This window comes from Pseudopodoces humilis, chromosome 2 (genome assembly GCF_049639895.1).
Source record: "Pseudopodoces humilis isolate 2021_Gansu_Grassland_sample_001 chromosome 2, ASM4963989v1, whole genome shotgun sequence".
Classification (NCBI taxonomy): Eukaryota; Metazoa; Chordata; class Aves; order Passeriformes; family Paridae; genus Pseudopodoces; species Pseudopodoces humilis.
In genome coordinates this window covers 103,695,477-103,716,318 of record NC_142201.1, presented here as the reverse complement: position 1 = coordinate 103,716,318, position 20,842 = coordinate 103,695,477, and the positions used below count along the sequence as shown (strand labels likewise).

The 20,842-nt window shown below is 41.9% G+C and overlaps 1 protein-coding gene across 3 annotated transcripts in view; it reads left to right on the top strand.

The window, feature by feature from the left end:
• Nucleotides 1–441: 441 nt before the first annotated feature.
• Nucleotides 442–20,842, top strand: part of USP25 (ubiquitin specific peptidase 25) — a 90,621-nt gene continuing 70,220 nt past the window's right edge. For all 3 annotated transcript variants that reach the window (XM_014253582.2, XM_014253581.2, XM_014253580.2), the window contains exon 1: nt 442–556. In XM_014253582.2, the coding sequence (XP_014109057.2) occupies nt 512–556 (45 nt within the window). In that variant the 5' untranslated portion in view covers nt 442–511. The remainder of the gene's footprint in view (nt 557–20,842) is intronic.

Below are 20,842 nucleotides of genomic sequence, written 5' to 3'. Positions count from 1 at the left end.
CAGAAATTCCCTGGCGATCCCCTGGAAAGCGGCGCCGGTCCGAGCCGCTCTCGGTTGCCCCGCAGCGGGGCAAACTTCGCCTTCCCAGGAGACGCGGCGTGGCCGCCCCTGCAGCCCACGAAGTACGCGGACCCCTTTTCCGGGGGGAGGAGCGGGGCGGCCCCGCCGGGCCCCCGCGGCCGCCCCGCTCCCGCCGGGAGCTCCCAAGATGGAGGCGGGCGGTGTGACAGGGCGGGGAAGGGGCCGGGCGGGGGCTGCACCCGGGGCAGGTGCGCGGGGCGGGGCCGCCGGGAGCCGCAGCCGGGCCGGGGGCGGCGCCCGGCGCTCCGGGAGTGGCCGCGGGGCCGGAGCGGGCCTGCGCTGCCCCGTCGCCGGGCGGTGACTCGGGCTCCCCCTCCCGCCCCGCCTCCCGCCCCGCTCGCCCAGCCCGGGCCCGGCCCAGCCGCCCCCGCCGCACGGCCCCGCCGCCACCCGCCGAGCCCGGGGCGCCGCCGGGAGCCGAGCAGGGGCCATGACGGTGGAGCAGAACGTGCTGCAGCCCGGCGGCGCCGCCAAGGTGAGTGTCCGGCGGGGCCCGGCCTGGAGAGGCTCCGCGTCCCCCCCCCGCCCCCGCCTGGCCGCGCCCGCTCCGGCCCCCGCCATTCCCCCCCGCGCCCGTGCCGAGCTTCTCCCGGGCCTTCCCCGTGCCGCGGCCTCGCCTGGGCCCCGCCGCTCCCGGGGCCGCGGAGCCGCAGCGGGTGCCGCTGCCGGCCCGGCCCCAGGTCATCCCGGCCGCGGGCTCGGCGCTACCCTCGGGGGAGCCCCGGCTCGCTCCCCGCGGCCCCGAGCGGGCCTGTTGCGCTCGCAGGCTGCCGGGCAGAGCAGCGGGACCGGGGCTGGGCAGGAGGAACAGGGCAGTGTCCCGGCCGAGCTCCCCGTGGGCCCGGGGGAGATGCTGCACATGCCCGGCGTAACCCTGCAGCGCCGGCATCCGCGCCTGCCAAAGGTGAACGCTATTTCCAGCGAGTGACGCGCTCCTGCTGGAGTGAAAAAGTGCCGGGTTTAGGGACTCGTCCAGTCTTTTACTGTGCGCCAGGACTCGACGGAGAATGTTACTCTGTCAAAAGAAGAAAAAAAGGATGCCTTCTGAATTTTTCATTCGCTTGAACTGAACTGTCAAGAGGATTGTCTAAAATTAAATTGCAATGCTTTTAAAACATTTTAAAGGTAACTTGTAGGTTAACGCAACTCTTCTGGTTAGTGGTATGACTGTTGCCTCTTCCCGGATTTGTATGAATGTTTTAATGGCTTGTGGTGCCTTCGTAAGAGGAAAAAGGTGTATGTGCTTTGGTATAGTCGGTGTGGTAATTAAATGGCTGCAGCTTTAAGAGTGGACAGAGGGAATGTGTTGATTAGGGTGTAATTGATTAAAGTGGTACAACTCGCATTTAAGAAGCATTTTTGGAGGGAGGGCGTGTCTGGCCGAGGACTGCTCTCATAGTTGGAAGTAGTTAGCAGTGATTTTGGCTGCTTCAGCAGGAAGGCAAGGGCTGAACGGGCTGATTTTGTTCCTCTCTGTTTTCAGCTGGGGTGTGCTTGAAGGTTAATGTAGCAGATTTTCTGCTACATGTGCCTGCTGTGTTTGAAAACTGATGTTGCTGCTGTGCGTATGACAACTTTCCCGAGCAAGTTTGTGTTTTACAAAACCTATTGTCAGTGGGTTACTAAATATATCATAATTATCACATTATTGACTCAATCAATATAATATCATTAATCTATCATCATATACTCTGTTACATAGTGCATTCTGGATTCTGATCAGTGCTGCCTATTTGTGCTTTCTGACAACAATCCTGAAGGAGAAATGTTAGTTTTCAGCTAAACTAGAGGGATCCTTAGTTTTCAGCTAAACTACTGCTTGTGGGTCAGTAGTTCAGATTAACTTGATCTTCAAATCGAGGATAAGTCCAAAAGGAGGTTGAAGATTGATTGCTGTATATGTCAGGTAATCCATGCAGCAGTAAAAAATAGAGCTAGTAGTAATTCTGAAGCTGTAATCAGCATATGTGGTAGATGGTCACTTTTGTAAGTGTCTAGAGAAACAGAATAAAATATCAAGGTTTTTTCATGGCATGGATATTTTTGTGATTATTTCCGTTGAAACATTTGATCATTACCTGCAATTGCCTGTTACCTGTTTTATCCCTAATTGCATGCATTAAGGGAATGAGGGAAAGGCAAATCTTAAAAGTATTTAGTAAAAAAGCTTTATTTGACTCCAAAGTGAGTATCTCATTGCGTAGTGAGACTAATGACTAGCTAATTGGATGACAGACTTAAACATTGATCAGATACTTGCATGTAGGAAGGCAAATGGTGAAGGTGCAGTGGTCTGATGTATGGGGTGGATGAAAGTTGGAGAGGCTACCACAGCACTTACTGTTTTCCCTTGAAAGAGGAAAAACCCAATCTCCACAAATAAGGGAGTTCTGGAGACCTCAAAGTTTGTTACAGTTGTTTTCTGTTAGTGTGAAGAAACCACATACAAGCAGAAATATATTGAGTTTACAAGAGATGCCTGAGTCATCAGCATACCTTATTCGGATCTGTGGTTCCTAACATTGTTCATCAGATGGTTTCTTACATCATACAGGAAGTGTGTGTCAAACTTCAGCAGCACTTGGAGATATAGGTTTGTATTAATAAATGCTCTGACTACAGACAGCCTGTTTCCCACGGAAGCTGTCTTTAGTTTATTGTGTAGTTAAAGCAGCTGCATCAGGTCAAAAGAAATTTTTTCTTTCATTTCTACTGGTCATCTTGATCCTTAGTTAAAACTTGTAATTTATGTCCTGGAGCAAATAATTAATCATATTATTCTTGTTGCTCATGGCCCTTGTGTGCTTCTCTGACATTGTTCAGTGTCTGAAGGTTATAGATAATGTCCATAGTAAGACTAAAGCATATGAATAAAGGTAATCATGAGAAGTTAAAAAAAAAGCAGCTTCTTGTTTTGTCCAGTCTGTATTTCTGTCTCGTCCAATTCTTTTTGTTCTGTCAGGCATTTTGCTCCTGAGGAACTAAGCCATGTGTGTTGCAGGATTTCCCCTATTCCAGGAAGCCCTGCATAGCTGGTGCCTGCATACAACAATTTTCCTTCTCAAGGAAGATCTTTCCAGGCTGCCCCTTGTACTGTGCAGATCCTTTCCTCAGCCAGTGTCCCCTACACAGTGAGTTCAGGGGCTGGGTGAATGGTGATTTTTCTGGTAACTGGAAGTTACGATGTGGGGAGGTCAAATGTGTTTTAGCATTGTCTCAGCTCTGATAATTACTGTGATGGTCATCTCGGAACAGCATATTGAAGAAGCTGTGTTTTAATTGGTGGCATTTAGCTGGCCTCTCAGCAATGTGTATTATCAAGTTCTACTGCTTCTGGAGAGAGCCTGGCATTTGGTTGATACATGGATTTAAAGGCTGTTTTATCTGTCCTTGGGTTTCCCACACCCACTGTTATTTCAGACCTGTGATTCAGCAGTGCATTGGCAGTGTAATCTCAGGAACAGTAGAATAATAGTAGAATAGAGCTGTGTCATCTCAGCTTATTTTTCTTTTTCTCAAAGAAGCACAAACTTTTAAGGATATTTACCACTTGAAGTAGTGCCTGCATAAAGCAAGGTCTGATACTAAATTCTTCTCTCTTGCTGTTTTTGGGGTAAAAAGGCGAAAATTGAGCTAGCTCGTGTGTGCTTCTGCTGTTCTTGTCCCATAATTTTGATATAGTTATTTAAAATTTAGCTAATAATAGGGCACTGGGTATTTTTTTTTTCCTAACAGCAATAGCTGCTTTGTGCAGATGATGGTAGTCATGTCTCCACCAATTGACATGGTACTGTCCTGAATGGCAGGAGCTGATTGCAAAGTATCTACTGAGCATCTGGTACACAAAGAATGTATCTTGGGAGCTGTGTACTCTTTTTAAATTATTTTTTCCCCTATCTTAATAGGTGGCAACCTTCCAAGGATTTAAAACACAATCCTTTAAAATCTCTGTGTTTTGAAAGTTGAGTTCAGGGTTGCCTGGTGCATCCAAGAGGCTGCAGGCTCCCTCTCTCATCAGGAGGCCAGAGCCACTCTTGCCTGTGACCAACATGCAGGTGTCCCTCTACACCTGAGAAATGGCCTCTGAGTCATGGAATGAGGATGGTTTCTGCATTGCCCCTTGAATGGGGGAGGAGCTGTGTTTGGACTGTGTGACAGGTGGGCTTGGAGGGCTTAAATATGGGGGGTTACAGTGCTGGTACCCAGAGCTTTAGTACCTCTTTGTCCAGGATGAGCACAATAGCAACACTGGTTTTCTGAAAGTGTTTGCACCAACTATGAGCTAATATACAAACATTAATTGAAGTACTGTGGAGCTATACTTTTAAATATACACATATTTTTCTGTATTTAAGAAGTTCATATCAAAAAACTTTAAAATACTTGTAGTTACACCTTTGACACAGATTCCTGTTGGTATTTCTGAAAGCTAGAGTTAGGTGCAAAGGCCAGTGATTCAAAGTAATTTTGAAAGCCCTTGTCAAACTGGTCTGCTGAATGCCTTCTGGTTTTGTGACTGTTCTGATGGATTTTGGGGGGAGTGGGTGGAGGTGTGTGTGGTCAGTTTTTTGGTTTTGTTTTCTTTTTTTTGGGTTTTTTTGTTGTTGTTTATTATCTATGCAAGCTTGCTGAATGTTGGAGGGTTATGTTTATTGATGTAATATGATATGAATCAGCACTGTTATGAAACCTTTAATAACAGTTTAAAACTTATTTTCAGAAAACCTTTCACAGAAATTCAGTAACAATTTAGATTGTGCTTGCAGGAGTTTACAAGTGTAGTAATATCATTAGAATTTGTCTGAAATAATGTCTTTAAATATGTTCAGTCTACACCTTGAAAGAAAAATACTGCTTCAGAATATGGAAATGTAAAGTTTATAGAAACCTTTTGTAGTATTATTTTAAAATATCTGCAATAAATCCTTAACATATATTTCCTCTTCCCTCCACCCCCCCAATATTTTTAGGATAACCCTATATTGACAGCTACTATGAGCAGCAGCGATGATAAAACCCATCAGCTTCTATGAAAAGGTCAGAAAAGCAAATAACCGATGTCTTAAAATAGAAAAGTATTTCACATTTTAAAAAGTGATAAGTGGAAGGATAATTGAACAGTTGCCTTTCTTACACTCTTGTGCCTAAGATCTGTGGTGTCCATGTTAATTCTGTGAGTTCAGCTGGTGTCCATGGACTTGAGTTACTGAAGGGGAATGAAAGGTAGAACAAAAGATGGAATATCTGTTCTGTTTCTGGCTAAGTCTTCTCTTCCTTGCTGAAGGACCCAGTTGACAGCCCAGGTTTTCAGTCCCCAAGAAGCTGGGTCTATAGCTCCAGTGATGTGAATGGTGATGTTGAGGGATGTTGCAGGTTCTGGGGACCAAGTGGCCAGGTTGGTAAATCAGCCTGAAGCCCCAGGGGACTTGGAGGATGCCTTTTCAGTCTGGGCCCAGATCTTTGCAGAACCAGCAGGGAAGATCTCTTGACACTCACCTGTGCCAGGAGTTGTCTGAGGAGCTGCATCAGTCACCCCCTTACAGCCTTTGCTGGCAGTGGCAGGGGGGATTATTGAGGTGCCCAGAGGTGCCTAAAGATATATTAAAATAATATCACTCTTCATTTTCTCTAGTGAAGATACTGATTTTCAATTCCCAGCTGGTCAAGAGTCAAATGTGACATTCCTGGTATTCTTTAGCATGAAAAGTAAACAAAAAGCTTAAGAGCTGTGTCTTTGCTTACATTTTTTCATTTAGGAATAAATTCCTTTAAAGTACTGAATTTTTGGTTTTCTTTAATTGGTTGTATTTTTGGGTTTTTTTTAATTGATTTTCTGTTGTTGTTAGGGAACAAAACTCTTAAAAATCTGAAGGGTGTGTGTGTATGTGCCCTGTATGTGTGTGTGTGTTGCTTGGACCTGTGAGAGAAACGTCTTTTCTACTTAGAGTCTCTGAGTAGAAAAGCCACAGGTGTGGGGGCAGATTTTTTGGAAATGAAAATATCCTGATGGCTTTCACTTTCTAGGTCTCTTGTGATAACTGTGATTATTTTCAAATAATTTTGAAAGATTGCCTTGAGTCATAGTGAAGGGTTGTGTGTGTATAGTTTTTTTGGGTGTTTTTTTTTTTTGTTTTTTTTTTTTTTTTGTCCTGTGGTTTGTTTGGGTTTGTTTGTTTGTTATGCTTGAGGTTTTTTTAGGTGGCTTTGTTATTAAACTTTCCCATCAAACCCTGGCGACTAAGTTGGTGTTGTCATCACATTGTGATGGTCTTCAGTCAGCAATTGGACACCTTTAAATTGAAAGAATTCAGATTCTCAGCAGGGGCCTGTTGTCTTGTGCCTGGGGTAGTGTAGCATCTTGGTTCAAATCACAAGTTGGAGTATTAGGTGAATAATGTAGGAGTGACTTTTGTGACAATGTATTTCAGAAGCACTTTATGAATTCAGGGTAGAGTTCAGTCTTTTTTTCACATTATGAAATAGAGATGGCTTTTGTTAGATGATGATTACACTTTTTCAGTTGGGGTGCTGTTAAAGAAGTCAACATCTGCCAAGAGTGGAAAACATTAGACTGGAGTGAAAATGGGTTCAGTTTCAGTAGTCAAGCGAATCTAATGTCACTCACATGTGACTTCTGCCGAGGAGCTGAGTGTGTGATACATGGGATGAAAGCTCCCTCTGTTCCCCTTGGGACTGTGATATGTCCAGTGTTCTGGTTAATGGGTGGTCAAACATAATTAATAGGGAAAAGCTGATAATGTGGATCACAGGAGTTAATTGCATGCAAAACCATGCACGTTGAGGGCTTTCTATAAGCTCATCCTTTTTATTATTTACGAAAGGAAGAGAATGCTGTAGCTGTGGGGCTGGAGGAGAGAAGAGGTGGGGAGATGCCTTCTTGCAGAGCATACCTTCCATGATAGTACAAACTCAGGCTTTGTGCCAAGTAAAGGTACAAGCTCAGGCTTTGTGCCAAGCAAAAGGAAATGTTTTTTGCTGTTTCCTCAGGTTGAGGAATGCTATCTCTTGCTGTTTTTTGTGAACACTTGTAACTCTTACTTTGGCAACACAGTGTGTTCTGAACAGCACGTGTCAGATTTTTCCATGTTACTTTACATTAATACTGTGCTGAATATAGATGTTATTATAAACTGTATTGTGCCTGCACACCTCAGCCAAGCTTGCAGGTAAAATCAGGAGGAGCTGTAGTGTGTGCTGTGGTGACCACCTAAAATGTTGCTTTCTTCCAGCATTGCAGTTTGCTCTGTCTCGTTTTATTGCAGGGTTTACATTTTTATTATTGCTAGATTTCTGTAGGACTTCAAAACTTGCAATTGACTAAGAGCTCTACAGACCACTAGTGGAAAATTTTAATGAAACTTCTTTTGAATGTTCCTGTCCATACCACCTTTGTGCTCTGTTACCAACCCATTTTTCAAAAGTGGATAAAGTGTCTCTTGGCTGTGGAGGGTTACGCCTCCCTGCCTCAGTATTTGAGGCAAATACATCAGTCTGTGTTCTGGAGTGGCTGTGGGAGTGTGCTGACTCTTGCTGACACTGACAGGGCTCTATCTTCTGGTAGAGGGGTGGTTTTAGCATACAGAACTACACAGTAGTTTTCCTGTGGGCAGAATCTGTGGGTTTGAGCTTTAATGTGAATGAAATGTTAAGCAACATTGACTCAAAATGTTGAGGTTGCTGTGAAATGCTGTGAAGGAAGAACTGTGTCCTAAGATGGTGTAAGGGATAGATTGACACAAAATGCCATGAGCTGGACACTGTGATGACTTCAGTTGTTGGTGACAGGCTTTCTGAGTTCTCATCTGTTTAATTATAGAGTAGTTTTCCCACGTATTTAGTAACATCATTCATTCTAAGCATTTGAAAATCACAATGAAAATGATCTATTCAGACTAGACTGTTGTAATTTAAGAAGGCACTGTTTTGTTTGGGTTTTTTTCAGTTTGGTTTCATAGTTTCATTGTTTTGTAAATGTCATTAGCTTTTCTTTGCCATAAAGGATGAAATTCAGGAGCATGTTGAAAGCCATCAGCATGAGAGTTTCCCTGAAATGTGGTGTTACCTGGTGATGGGACTTCAACAGGGACAGCACTGTTGTGACTGAGTGTCCACAGTTTTAAGGTATCTCTCCTTCTGAGGGTGTTGGAGAGGTGGAATCCAAAGGATATGTGATGTGGAACAGCTAAAAGGCTGGAGTGCAGCTGGGTTAACTTTGAAAACATCACCTGACACAGATTTGTGTATGTAAAACACGTTTTGTTTTTTTTTAAGGGCATTGGAAACATTGGTATGCAAATTCTAACAAATTTTATTCTGAGATGCACAGCTTTGACTTGATGCTTTTGTTTATAGCTGGTTTCTGAATGATTTTACCTGGTGGATTCTTGTTGAAAAAAAATTATACTCTGCACAGTATTTTTTTAAAAATGATTCTGTTATCAACTAATTGGCAACAGTCCAGCTTATCAAAGTTTAGGTGCCAAGAAAATGCAGACTGTGCTTAAAATAAGCTTGACTTAAGCTTTTTTAGCCATCAGGTGAAAGCATATTTTCATCTTTACAGTAAGCAGACATAGAACAACATATTTAATAAAAGCTTGTCAGAGAGGCACAAGTGTTTTCAAGGCATGATCTGGAGCTATTTAAATCTAATTGACCCTTGTATCTTACCATGGACTGAATTTGTGATACAATGGCATTCTATCCCCCTGTGGCTGCCAGTTGTCATCTTTTCTCTGGTGTTACACCCCAAAATGCAGAGGGCTCCATTTAGAAGAGGATGTTCACTGGACATTAGGTTCTGATTCTGAGGTGTAAAACTTTTGGACTGTGATTTATGCAGCTGTATTGCAAACCAGTTTTTACTTTTGTTGAATAGCAAATGGTAGGCTTGAGGTCACACATGGTTTATGTGATAACTGTCCTTCTCAAAGCTGGGTGGCTCCAAGGAAAGTCAGATACCTGTGCTTGAAATTTCTGTTCCTATTCTCAAACCAAAAATGACACTTTCAGATTTTCAATCAAATTTCCATTAAAACATGAAGCCACTTTGAAAAGTTAAATTTTGCTGTGTTTTTACTGGGATTAGGCCAGAAAAAAAAAAAAGGAGAGTGTCACATGGAAGTTGAAAATAGTATTCATTTACATTCAGGTGCGTGTGCTTTAAAGTAAGTATCTGAAAAAGGCTGGGTGTGCATTCACACATGAAGTTCTTCATTCTTTTCAGAAGAGGAGATGGCAGGACCAGACTCCTATTCTACTTCCCTTTTGGTTTTGGTTTCATTTTATTCTTCTGAAAGTTAGTTACTGTGAAACAGAAATTTCTCCTGGGACCACAGTTTTTGGAAGAGTACTTTTTTTCCCCGTAATACTTCACAGTGCCTAGGTATAAATGGCCTGATTAGAGGACTGAATACTATATTATATCCCAGATATCTTAGGTTATGACTAAGAAAGCATTCCTATACTTTGCAGATTTTAACTTTCGCTTTGTTTTGATATAGGACTGTGGGGATATATGAGAGAACATTTTTAAGCTTGTAAATATGATTTTTTTAACAACTAAATAGCTTTATAGATGGCTTACACAGGCATTTCCCTTCTTGGTATTACCTATTTTCCCATGTGTCAGCTACTTTTCTTGAAATTCTGCTTGTATCTCTTATTTTATTTCCCACCTGTTTGAAGACTTTTTTTTTTTTTTTTTCATTTAGAGACTTTCCCACTACTGTGTAATTTTCTTACTTTAGAATATTTTAATTACTTGGTGGTAGTAATTGACAAATTTTATTTAATTTTGGCATCTAAGCTTATAACTTTTTTTTTTTGATGGGGTACTAGAATTAAGTCTTCTCTGTCTGTATGCCATTACTTGTTTGGGAATCTAAAAATAACCAACACCTTACTGGCAACTTCTAAAAGTTCTTTCTGGTCTTGCATGTGTTTTATGGGTCTTAATGCTGAAAGCCACAGAATGTCTCTTGTGACAGCCCTGTCTGGACCACAGTTGTCTCCTCGACTGAGGCTGCCTGGGCTGCCTTTTTGGGTGCAGTCTACTGGTCTACAGGGTAATCTCTGGTTTTATTAATGATGAAGATAGACTGATTTCCCCATCATCACCAGTTCCAGCTCACGCTCAGTTTCTGTGTTGCCTTGAAGCTTTTTCTGGGGCTGATTTTAAGGGGACTGGTAAATGTGCCACCCACTTCTAGTGCTGAGTGGAGGGTGTGTGCAGTGCACAGGCTCTGCTGAGTTGTTAGAGGCCAGGGAAGGTACTGAGTACTTTGTGACCTAACTGAATAGAAAAGGATTAAAGATTTTACTCTCAGAGTTTATCATCTTTGTCATTTGATGGGGAATGTGTTGGCATTAGCTGCTGCTAAGAAGGCAGCACACAATTTAAATTAGTTTCAAATAATTTTCCAGAAATGTGAACTCGTTAGAGGAGTATTTTGTACCCCTTTTATTTAAGTCAGCTTCTGAACCTTCAGGTAGGTGTGTGGTGATGGCAGAAAGTCATTATTGGTAATACTCTTACAACACCACTGACACGGGGAAAATTGGTAGGGCTAAATTACAGCTAATAGTGCTTAAGAACCAAAGTTGTAGATTTCTTGAGACCATGTCGGAATGTGTTAGAATATAGCACCTTCAGCTTTCTGTGGGAGGTGAGGCAAATGTGAGTTTCAATACAAAGTAATTCAAAGTCCATTAAAAAGTGCCCCCCCCCCCAAACTTTAAACAATTTTTTTTTTTTTCTTTCTCCATGGAAGAAAATGCCTAGAAAATTTCACTTGCCCTCTGTGGACTGCAATGCTGAATTTACTATTTCTTTAATTGTGAGGCAGTAAAATTACATGCTGATCCCTGGAAGCGATCTCACCACGTCTTTGAATACTGTTGTGTCTGTTGTGTTTGAGGTTCGTTCAAATTCTAACATTCCCTGCATCCATGGAGGTTATTACCCAATGCAGGTGGAAGCTGCTGGCTGCCCTTCACAGGCCGTGGTGTGGCAATGGCCTTTCCGCAGGGACGCAGCACATGCCAGCACCTTCCTGGTGCTTGACCCAGGAAAGGCTGTCTCGTCCCAGAAGCTGGAACTGCTGTCAGAAGCCTGTCACTTTCCAGGTGACCTGTTAAACACTGTCCCAGATTTAATGTGATTGTATGTTATCTGTAGGCTCATTCTTGTAAGCAGTTGTGCCTTCTGTCTGTCCTTGCCCACATGCCCCTCCCCAGGCTACAAATATGTCTCTTCACACGATTTCTTTTTAGATAAGCTATCAAATCATTTTGCTGAATGGTGAAAATAGTGGTGTGTGACTTTCCTGATGTAGTTTTGTCTTAAAATGTGCCAGCAGTTGGGGAGGGGGATGTTGAGGCTGTGGGATGAGTTCACTTCTGGCAGACCTCACTGCAGTGGAGTGGAGGTATTCTCCTTCTGTTCTTCTTCCTAAGCCCTCTGTGTTGTCTCCTTTAACTTCTTGTGGCCCAAGATGTGGGTAAGAGCAGGCAGTGTGATCAGGGCTACATGCTGCTTGGCCAAGGTGCTAGGAAGCCTGGGAGTGCTGCTGAGGCTTTTGGGGATCCCTGGGCCCCAGACCAAGATGCTGGAGGGGGCCTTGAGCAGTTGCTTTCAAGTGGCAGGAGGGCAGACGTGCCTGGGTGTGTGCCCACTCTGTGATTACAAGGCCTGCTTCTGTAGGAAATCATGTTACTAATTTTTTTTTTTTTAATTGGACTAAACGGAAGAGCCTTTATTGAAAGGCTTTCTGTAAAGTTTGGTTGTTGTTTTTTTCTCCTTCCTATTCAAAACAGACAGCTGAGCTCTTTCCCCAAATATGTCCCTTCTATTGAATACAGTGGACTCTTTGTAATACAGACCTGTCTGTGAAAAAGTGCAGTTTAATTTTTTTTTACAATTGTTCTGCTCTACTGTGCTGAATTTTGTATGGAAAAATTGTGAAGTCTTCCTGGTATCACTTACCTAGGGCATGTAGCAGAGCTGTTTGAGGTGAAGTGGAAGCTTTGATCTTTCTGGCATTAACAGCTGAAGTAAATGAAATCCTCCTGGATGTGCACACCTAAAGCGAGGAGTGGAGAGCAGCGTATGGCATTTGGGCCCATGCAGGAGTGGGTCTGATTCTGCATGTTCATTTGTGAGAAGTGTACACCTAGAGCACCACATCTGTCACTGTGAGATTTTTAATTCATCTCCCGTTGCTGTAAGTTTTCTGCAATAGTGCCTAAGTAGGATGGGGACTGCAGGAGGCTTTTTCCCCAACAATTTCTCTCACTAGATAAAAGAAGGATTAAAATAATGGCAGAGAAACAACTCATCAGGCCGCTGCTCCACAGCAGTTGAAACCAGTGGAAATTGGTGCAGTCTTTGTCTTATCCTCTCCCTTGTCCCACCCCTGGCTCTCACTAAGTTGGCACAGAATCAATGAAAGCAGAGAGCAACTCTCAGATGTTTTGTTGAGAGCTTGGCCTGGCTTGCCAGATGTTTGGGCCAATGGTGGTGCTGGCTCCTAGGAATGAGTAGCATCTGGCAACACCAGCCTGGGCTGGCCAGCACTGGCAGGAGCTGCAGCCTGGAAAAACAGCTGACTCCTCGGAAGCAGTTTGTGATCTGACAGCCCCTGTGAGTGTTATTGTTTATAAGTATTTCGGAGCCTGGGATCCCACTGATCTGAGGACACTTGGAATTTTCAGAGTTGGTTTGTTTTGCTCCTAGAATAGTTGTCCTTATTGTCATAGTGGAAGAGTTAGGAGGGGCTAGCTTGGTGTTTCCTTGGGAGCTCTTCTGTATTAGGCAGAGCAGGGTGAGGCTATTATGATGTCTGTTTGGAGAAAAACAGCCCTATAAATCTGCTGATTGTTTGAATGGGCTAGTGGGACTGCCTTTTCCACTTTAGAGTTAGGCCTGTGAAAGGACTGTAAAGAGCATCAAACATGAGCCAGAATAGCTTGTATTTGTTGTGATGGGTTAATCTGTGATTGAGATGCAAAGGAAAATATCACAAAGTGTAAAACTGTAGATCCCATGGCAGTGTTGTTTTAGACCAGAAAGACAAGACTGAACATTTTAAATTGTGGCTACAGTAAAATTATACCCTAGGCAATAGTCATTCCTGTGAGGAGAAAGCTTAAGTCTTGATGGTGCTACCTGGTTGGACACTGTAAAATGGGGTGCTTATGCATGATGGTAAATATCTGTGAACAGAAGGAAAAATTAAGAAATAAATTATTGGAACAGAAGGTAGCCAGGAGGATTGTAAAAATACAGAATCACAATGATCCAGGTTGGAAGGGATCTCAAAGCTCATTTTGTTCCAACCCCCTGCCATAGGCAGGGACACCTTCCACTAGACCAGTTTTCTCCATCCAGCCTGGTCTTGAACAGTCCCAGGAATGGAGCATTCACATCTCTAGGTAACCTGTGCCAGTGCCTCACTACCCTGACAGGAAAGAATTTCTTCCTAATGTTAATCTAAACCTTCCCTCAGTTTGATGGCATTCCCCCCTATCCTGTCCCTCCAGGCCCTTGTAAATAGTCTCTCTCCACCTTTCCTGTAGGCTCCCTTCAGGTGCTGGAAGGCCACAATTAGGTCATCTCAAAGTTTTCCCTTTTTTAACTTTATATAGCCTTGTTTCTCTCGGCCTTTCCTCTTATGTATGTATGTGTATCCTGCTTTAGCAGGGTGTTGATGATCTCCAGAAGCCCCTTCCAACCACTACCCCTGTGGTTCTGTGTATTTGTATTTTTGTACACACAGTTTGCTGTGTATCTGTCATCCTCCAGCTTCCTCCTCCTTTCTATCTGTATGACATTGCCTCTGGCTTACCCCACTGGCTTTAGTTTGCCGTGGCTTGTACACGTTTTTGGCGAGTCACTTGGTGTTGAGGTGGGACAGGCTGTGAACTACTGGTACCAAGGCACTGCCCAGCTGCTTTCCATGGGTGGGCTCTTTGAGGAATCCTCCTGAATTTTATGTGTAGTTTACAGTTAATACATGCTGGTGCTTTAAAAGACCCCTCCTGCTGCCACCAGTAACTAATCACCCTTGATTGGAGCAGAGAGATTTTTGCTAATTACTCTCACAGTTACTGGAATATGTAAGAATCAAAAGCAATTTTTGTGAAGCAGATTTTCCTGTGATGGTTCCAGTGAATACAACCTGAAGTTTAACTTGTGTCTAGTTAAGTGAAACTGAAGATCTCATTGGTTTTAGTGTAGTTAATTTCAGAGCTGCTGTCATTACTATTGAGAAGCTCACAGTTATGCTGAGCAGGGTGTGGAGAAATCATGATGGTTTAAAGCACACACCTCAAAATTCTCTGTAATTTTACATTTCTGACACCTTTCTGTTTTCAGTAAGTACTAAGGTTGCTGTTGCTTGATTATCATCCTGTCACTGAGGCTCATTTGGGAGTAGCTGTAAGTAACAACTAGAAACACGGACTCAAGCAACAGTGTACATAAATCAGTTCATAGACTAATTTTAAAATTTCCCCCTGTGAACTGAGCAGGTGGTTTTCCTGCTCTTTGCAGGAGTACTCCCCATGCAGGTGATGTTTTGGCTCCTGACTTCTGGATGGTTTGATGTAAATAACTGTAAGAGGTGGGTTTACCTTATATTTAGTGTTAAAGAATACAAATCAAACTCCTCAAGCCTCTCCTTAAAATTTTATTTCAAAATCTTTATCTTTATTCAAGCTAATAGTTAAATGTATATGCCAAGAGTGAAAAACTTTTTTTTTTTCCTTTTTTTTTTCTTTGGGCACACATGAGGCTCAGAATTATGAGTGTTTATATGGATGCATGATGTCATGTTGCATAGAAACCGTAATATCAAACATTGAAATTCATTGCAAAATCATCCGTTAAAGCATGGAAATCTGGTGAGGGTATTCTGTGTGTTGTTTAGGATCAATATAGGTTACATAAAGCTGTGATTAGGCAGAATCCTTCATATAATATTTGAAAGAAGTGTACACACCTAAGTAGTGCACTCAAGCCTTTTCCCTCTTAAAGTTTTATTTGGCTAGGCTGTGGTTGGCTGAAAGTTCCTGTCATACACTGTGTCCTTTTGCTCCTTGAAGTAAGTTTTTGCTCTCAGTCCAGTTGCACTTTGTACAAGCTGCTGCTGTAATTGTCAGATTTTGGCAGCCTGTGCAGAGCAGTCCCAGACTGAAAATCTGCTGTCTTTGTGCATGTCCTTTGCTCTCCACAGGGGATTTTTGTCTGAACCAAAGCTGAGGTGTATTTTGCATTAGTGTGTGTATAAAAATATATCTTTACCTACTTTTTTTAGAGGATACAATGTCATGTAAGAAGTTCCACTTTTCATACCTGAACAAAAGGAAGCTCAGCTAGCAGATGCTGGGCAAAGGAACCCAGTTCTGCTGTGCTTTAAGGAACACCTTAGAGCTGGTGCAGAGATTTAACTTGGTCTTTGCAGTAGCAAAACAGTGCTTTAAAAATATATGTATACATATAATCACTTTCTAATTTATGTATTTTTATAAATATATTTACTCTGCACATACATGGAGAAAAATCTTGAGGACAGAGCTGGGAAAAACAAAGCCTTCTGGAGCTGACTGCACCTTTTCCCTGTGTTTCAACTCAATATTTTCATGTAAGGAGTTAATTTTTATTTGCCTGTTTGGAACTTGATCAACAGCATATTTAGAAAATGGTTAATGTATTTGTGTTGCTGGAAGCTGTAATGTACAGCCGTGTCTGTGGACCTTTTAACTATTCCTGGGAGATATTATTAATGTGGCAGAAAATTATATTCACAGTAGTAATTGAGGGTCTTTAGCGTGCTTGTCCTTTGTATGTTAAACTATTTCTGTTTGTTTGTTTGTAGCAGAAACTTAAAACCTGTTTATGGAGGATTACATTTCTCTAAGCTCTGTGTTCTTCTCATTCAGCAGAGGAAACCAGTTTATTAGCTACTTGTCTGCAAGGAATGCCATTAGCAGGTCCTCTGCAGCTCAAGCTTCATTAGAATTGTCTTTAATATAAAGTATTTGTGCAATGTCATTTGAGTTTTCCTCCAATAAATAGGTCTTAGTGCAAGGTGTTGCATAAGAAAGTGGGATTTGTTTGGAGGGCCTGAGTGAAGATGCCATTCCCAGCATTTGCATTTTCCTCTTTTGTTCTTTTTGTCTCTAATAAAAGTATTTATCCCTCAGGAATCAGAATCATGGGTGTGGGTTGGAGGGCACCTTAAAGATCATCTGGTTCCAACCTCCCTGCTATGGGCAGCAACACCTTACACTAGGCTGGGGTGTGCAGAGCCCCATCCAGCAGCCTGGCCTTGAACACCTCTGGGCATGGGGTGCCCACAACCTCCCAGGCAACCTTTTCCAATGCCTCAGCACCCTCACAGTAAATAATTTTTTCCTGATACACAATCTAAATGTAGATGGAGGAGCTTGGGACTTCTGACAATGAATCAATGTCATTATGCAGAAAGCCCTTTATTTTTTACATTATGCACTTATATATTCTAAAACTACTGTTCACACAATCACACGTTACTTGATTGGTGCCTCTATCTTGTCCACCCATTCAGCACACACTTCTCAGGATATGTGATTGGTCACAGTCCTGGTGTCTGACAGCCCCCTGTTATATGGTTCTTGTGGTCTTGTTTTTTTGTTTCTCAGCCTCTTCTTTCTTATTTTAGAACAATTTATGTCTCAGCAACCTTGGGGAATTCCAGAGGGTCTGATAAGAAATTTTACAGATGGTTTGGCTGGAGCACACTATGGCCTAAGTTATTCAGATACATTGCTACACATACTCTTTGTCAGTTTGAAGCCATTGTCCCTCGTCCTGTCACTCCAGACACTTGTAAAATAGTCTCTCTCGATTTTCCTTGTAGGCTCCTGTCATGTGGTGGAAAGCTGCAAGTCACCCCTAAGCCATCTCTGTTCGAGGCTGACCAATCCCAATTCTCTCAGCCTTTCCCCATAGGAGAAGTGTTCCATGCTTCTAATCGGCTTGGTGCCCCTAGTGCATTTCCATTATGTGCTACTGGAATGTGAACTGTGTAGTGAGGCCATAGATCCTGTTTTCTCCTGCTAATGGTTGGATCATCTCATTCATTCCTAAATGTACAACTTTATCTGTGCTTGGAAATGGAAAAGGGTTGTTTTATCTTCTGAGTTTGTAAGTGGCTGCATTGCAAATGCAAATATTTGGATGTGGCCATGAATAAAGCCGAAGTTTACATGTGCTTCTGCAGAAGCTACAGAGAGGAGAAAATAAACAGATCAAAAGGTGGCTAATTTCCCCCATAAATTTATCTTCCCTGTGATTCAGTATTAGTCAGTTTATGAGATTTGCCTTGTTGAAAAAAAGCATTTGTGTAATTTAGCTTTTTGCTTTCGTTGTAGGAAGTTATCAGAGTTTACAGTACTGTTGTGGAACTAATTTGGGCACAGTATTTCCCTAAGCTGATAGTAGTGCAGATCTTTTTCTGCTTCACTGGTGCTGGCACAGCTACTGAATATGCTATTGTGTGAGGTTATAAACCAGATAATCTTAATTGGGCATTTCCTGAGAGCAAGGAAGGGATGGCTGAAAAAGGAGAGACTTGGAAATAAGGGCATGCATTCCTAATACACAAATTTGGCTTCCATCCAGGAAAATGGGAGAATTTCCTGTTAGTTAAAATCCTCCAAGAGCTGAAAGCCTGAAGATACATAATGCATACCTCAGGGAGCCAGAGGAAGGGGAAAGGCTGGGAATAGCTTGTGCATGAAAGCCCCAGGGAACAGACTGCTGCATGATGTGGTGGGACGAAGGGCTGTGAACAGCTGGATCCCAGGGCAGCCATAGCATCAGTGAACCATCTCCTTTGTGTGGTCAAGGGCTTGGGGTACCCTGCAGCAGCTGTACCAACACAGTCTGGTGTCAGACATCAGGTCCTAGGGGCTTCTTAGAGTTGAATCAAATGCTGTTCAAGCTCCGTGGAGAATGGGTATGTGTGTGAGATGTGTGCACACACTTGGTAATACTGCAGATTTTCCTAGAGTCTTGACTTACTAAACTGGAGGATCTCTGCTAGTGAAAAGATGTGGAATCAGTCATGCAAATTTGAGGATAGGATGGCAAAAAGAAGCGGGTACAGGCAAATTTGAAAGAATGGAGGTGGATTTCTTAGCACCAGTAGTTTAACCTGGTTCTGTTGGAATGGTCTGGTTTGTGTCTGCATTTGAAAAGAAAGTTTGTTTACTAAACTGAACTAAAGTACAGTGAGTTATAATTCAGAATTTGAACCTCTGCTGAGACAAGGTTGAAAAAAATAGGGAATCGGGGAAGAAAAAATACGGTTGCTTTTTAATGTTAGAACTGGTAGTTGTGATCTGAAACTTCCCTCACTGACCTGATTGCATACATTGGTGTAGGTACTTCAGACACTTGTAAATAGTTGTCTGCTGCCTTCTTCATTTTTGATCTTTGTTTTAGCATAGGGTGAACTCTTTTGGGTATTTTTGGTTATAGCCTGTGAGTGAATTATTACTATAATTGTTTAATATATCTATGTATTTTCAGTCATTTGAGGTTCTATATTCTACATCACTTCAGCTCAAGTTAGCCCAAACTTCTTTAGCTTTTAGGGTAAATGTAATCAGAATGAGCATCAATAGGAGTATGGAGGGTTGCTTGCTTCATATGTAGAAGTCTATCTGTAGTATTGTATTAAATATTTCTTATCATACAGAAGAGACTTAACTGTTTAGCAGTTGCACTGGGATTTACCTCCAAGCTTCAGTCATGGGAAATAGTAACACAAGTTTCCTGTATGCCACAATAACCAGAGCTAAAGGAATATTATTCAAAATAAACAAAATTTAGCGTTTTTGACTTTACAAAGTAGTACAGATGCAGTAAATAAAGTTACATCAGAAAATAAGTAATATAAGCTCTCTGAATATGGTTGCAATTGTTTCATAAGTGTCTTAAGTGAGAAGAAAAGCAAAAAGAAAACTGAATCTCATCCTCTGATAGTGAATGAGGAGAGTGTTTGATAGTTGCCTGCTCTGTCACTTGCAATGAAAAGAAATACAATTACATGTTTATTACATGTTTATTACATGTAATACAGTTTAATGGATGATAACATACTGTCATTATAACAGTAATAGTTATAATCAGTGCAGGAGAATAATGGCAAGTTAAACATCCAGTTGTGAAAAAGGTCAGTGCACAGTAAAGATGATGAATGTGGTTATATCAGATTTGTGAAAATGAGGGCAGGTGGTGAATTTGTGGAAGAGAAGGCCACCAGTCAGAGTTTTTAGCTGCCTTATGCAGTTCTACAATTGTTTCTGAAGATCTGTTAGTCTATTAGTAAGTATCAAAAGAACATGTTGATCAGGTGGAAATAATGTCAATTACACTCCTTCTAGAGAGGGAATGTATCCATTCTTTAACTTCTGCATGATTTGAAATAAGTCAATTAGAAATTAGCAGCAACTTGTCCACATTTAGATGAAGAAACAGTAATGTCTAAACCAGACAAATGCCCCAAAGCTCCTTTTAAGGTGTTCAGGAGAACTATTAATTTTCCTCTTAATTCCTGTCACTTCTAACAACAGTGCTTATGGATTCTTCATGTTGTTCTTTCAATTATCAGTTAGAAATTCTGGAGCTGAGTACCTTAAACTCTTGGCCTTAAAAAAAAAGTATACTTAGATACTTAAATCATCTCTTGATGAGAAAGGAGCATCTCTGGGTGCAGTTCTGATCTGTTAAATGTGTATGTCTGTGGGAAGGGGGCCTTGAAACACAGCTTTTACACTGGAATACTGAAATGTGGATAGAAACTACAGATGTCTAAGTTTATAAGTCACAGCTGTGCTCATAAATTAACAGCCAATATTTTGAACTGCTAAGAGATTGTTTGTTGGTAAACTGTCTTTTCTGTCTTTTCCCAGTCCCTCTGAATGATGAATATCCTCCAATCAGCCTTTCCAAGTGTTGTATATATTGTGGAAGATACAGAAATCTGTTATAACTTGTTGTTATAATAATTTTTAATGAAACTATTTTCTGTTTTGTTTACCATCATGTTGGTGGCAAATAAAGAAATTTATTGCCATGCCCCTTGAATTGCTGCTGCCAATTTTAAAGCTGTTGTAATTATTTTTCCCCAAATACTCTATTTCATTTCTTTGATTCCTGCCAGACTTAGGGGCAGGAAAGCAACTTTATAGGGGAAACAAGTAGTGGCTTTGTACAGTGCTATGAAATGCACAGAGTAAACAGACAAGAGGGTGAGGGATGGGGATAGAGTGGGAGTTTGTTTTCCTGCATCATTTCACTTTTCTCATGCCAACAGAAGGGTTTTTAAAAGGAAAAGAAAAAAGAAAGAGGCAAATTGGATTGTTAGCAGTGTCTCTTAGGATCATAAATGAAGGGAAGATTGTGTATGTAATTCATAAACATCCTGAATGATACGCCTTCTTTTTCAACTTATTAGGGCATGAAGTAGTGCCTGCCAGGTTAATTTCTCACTGGGGAATTCAACATTCATGCAGATCTTAATTTCCTCCTCTATACAAAGCAGTGATAAGGGAAGAATAAGGGTATTTGAATATTTGATTCCAGATAATTCAGTTTAAAAATAAGTACTTCAGAAGTAGTTGCAAGACAATTATAGTTGCTATTTTGAAGTGAATTTGGAGTAGCAGGAGAATGTTTATTTGTTCCTGA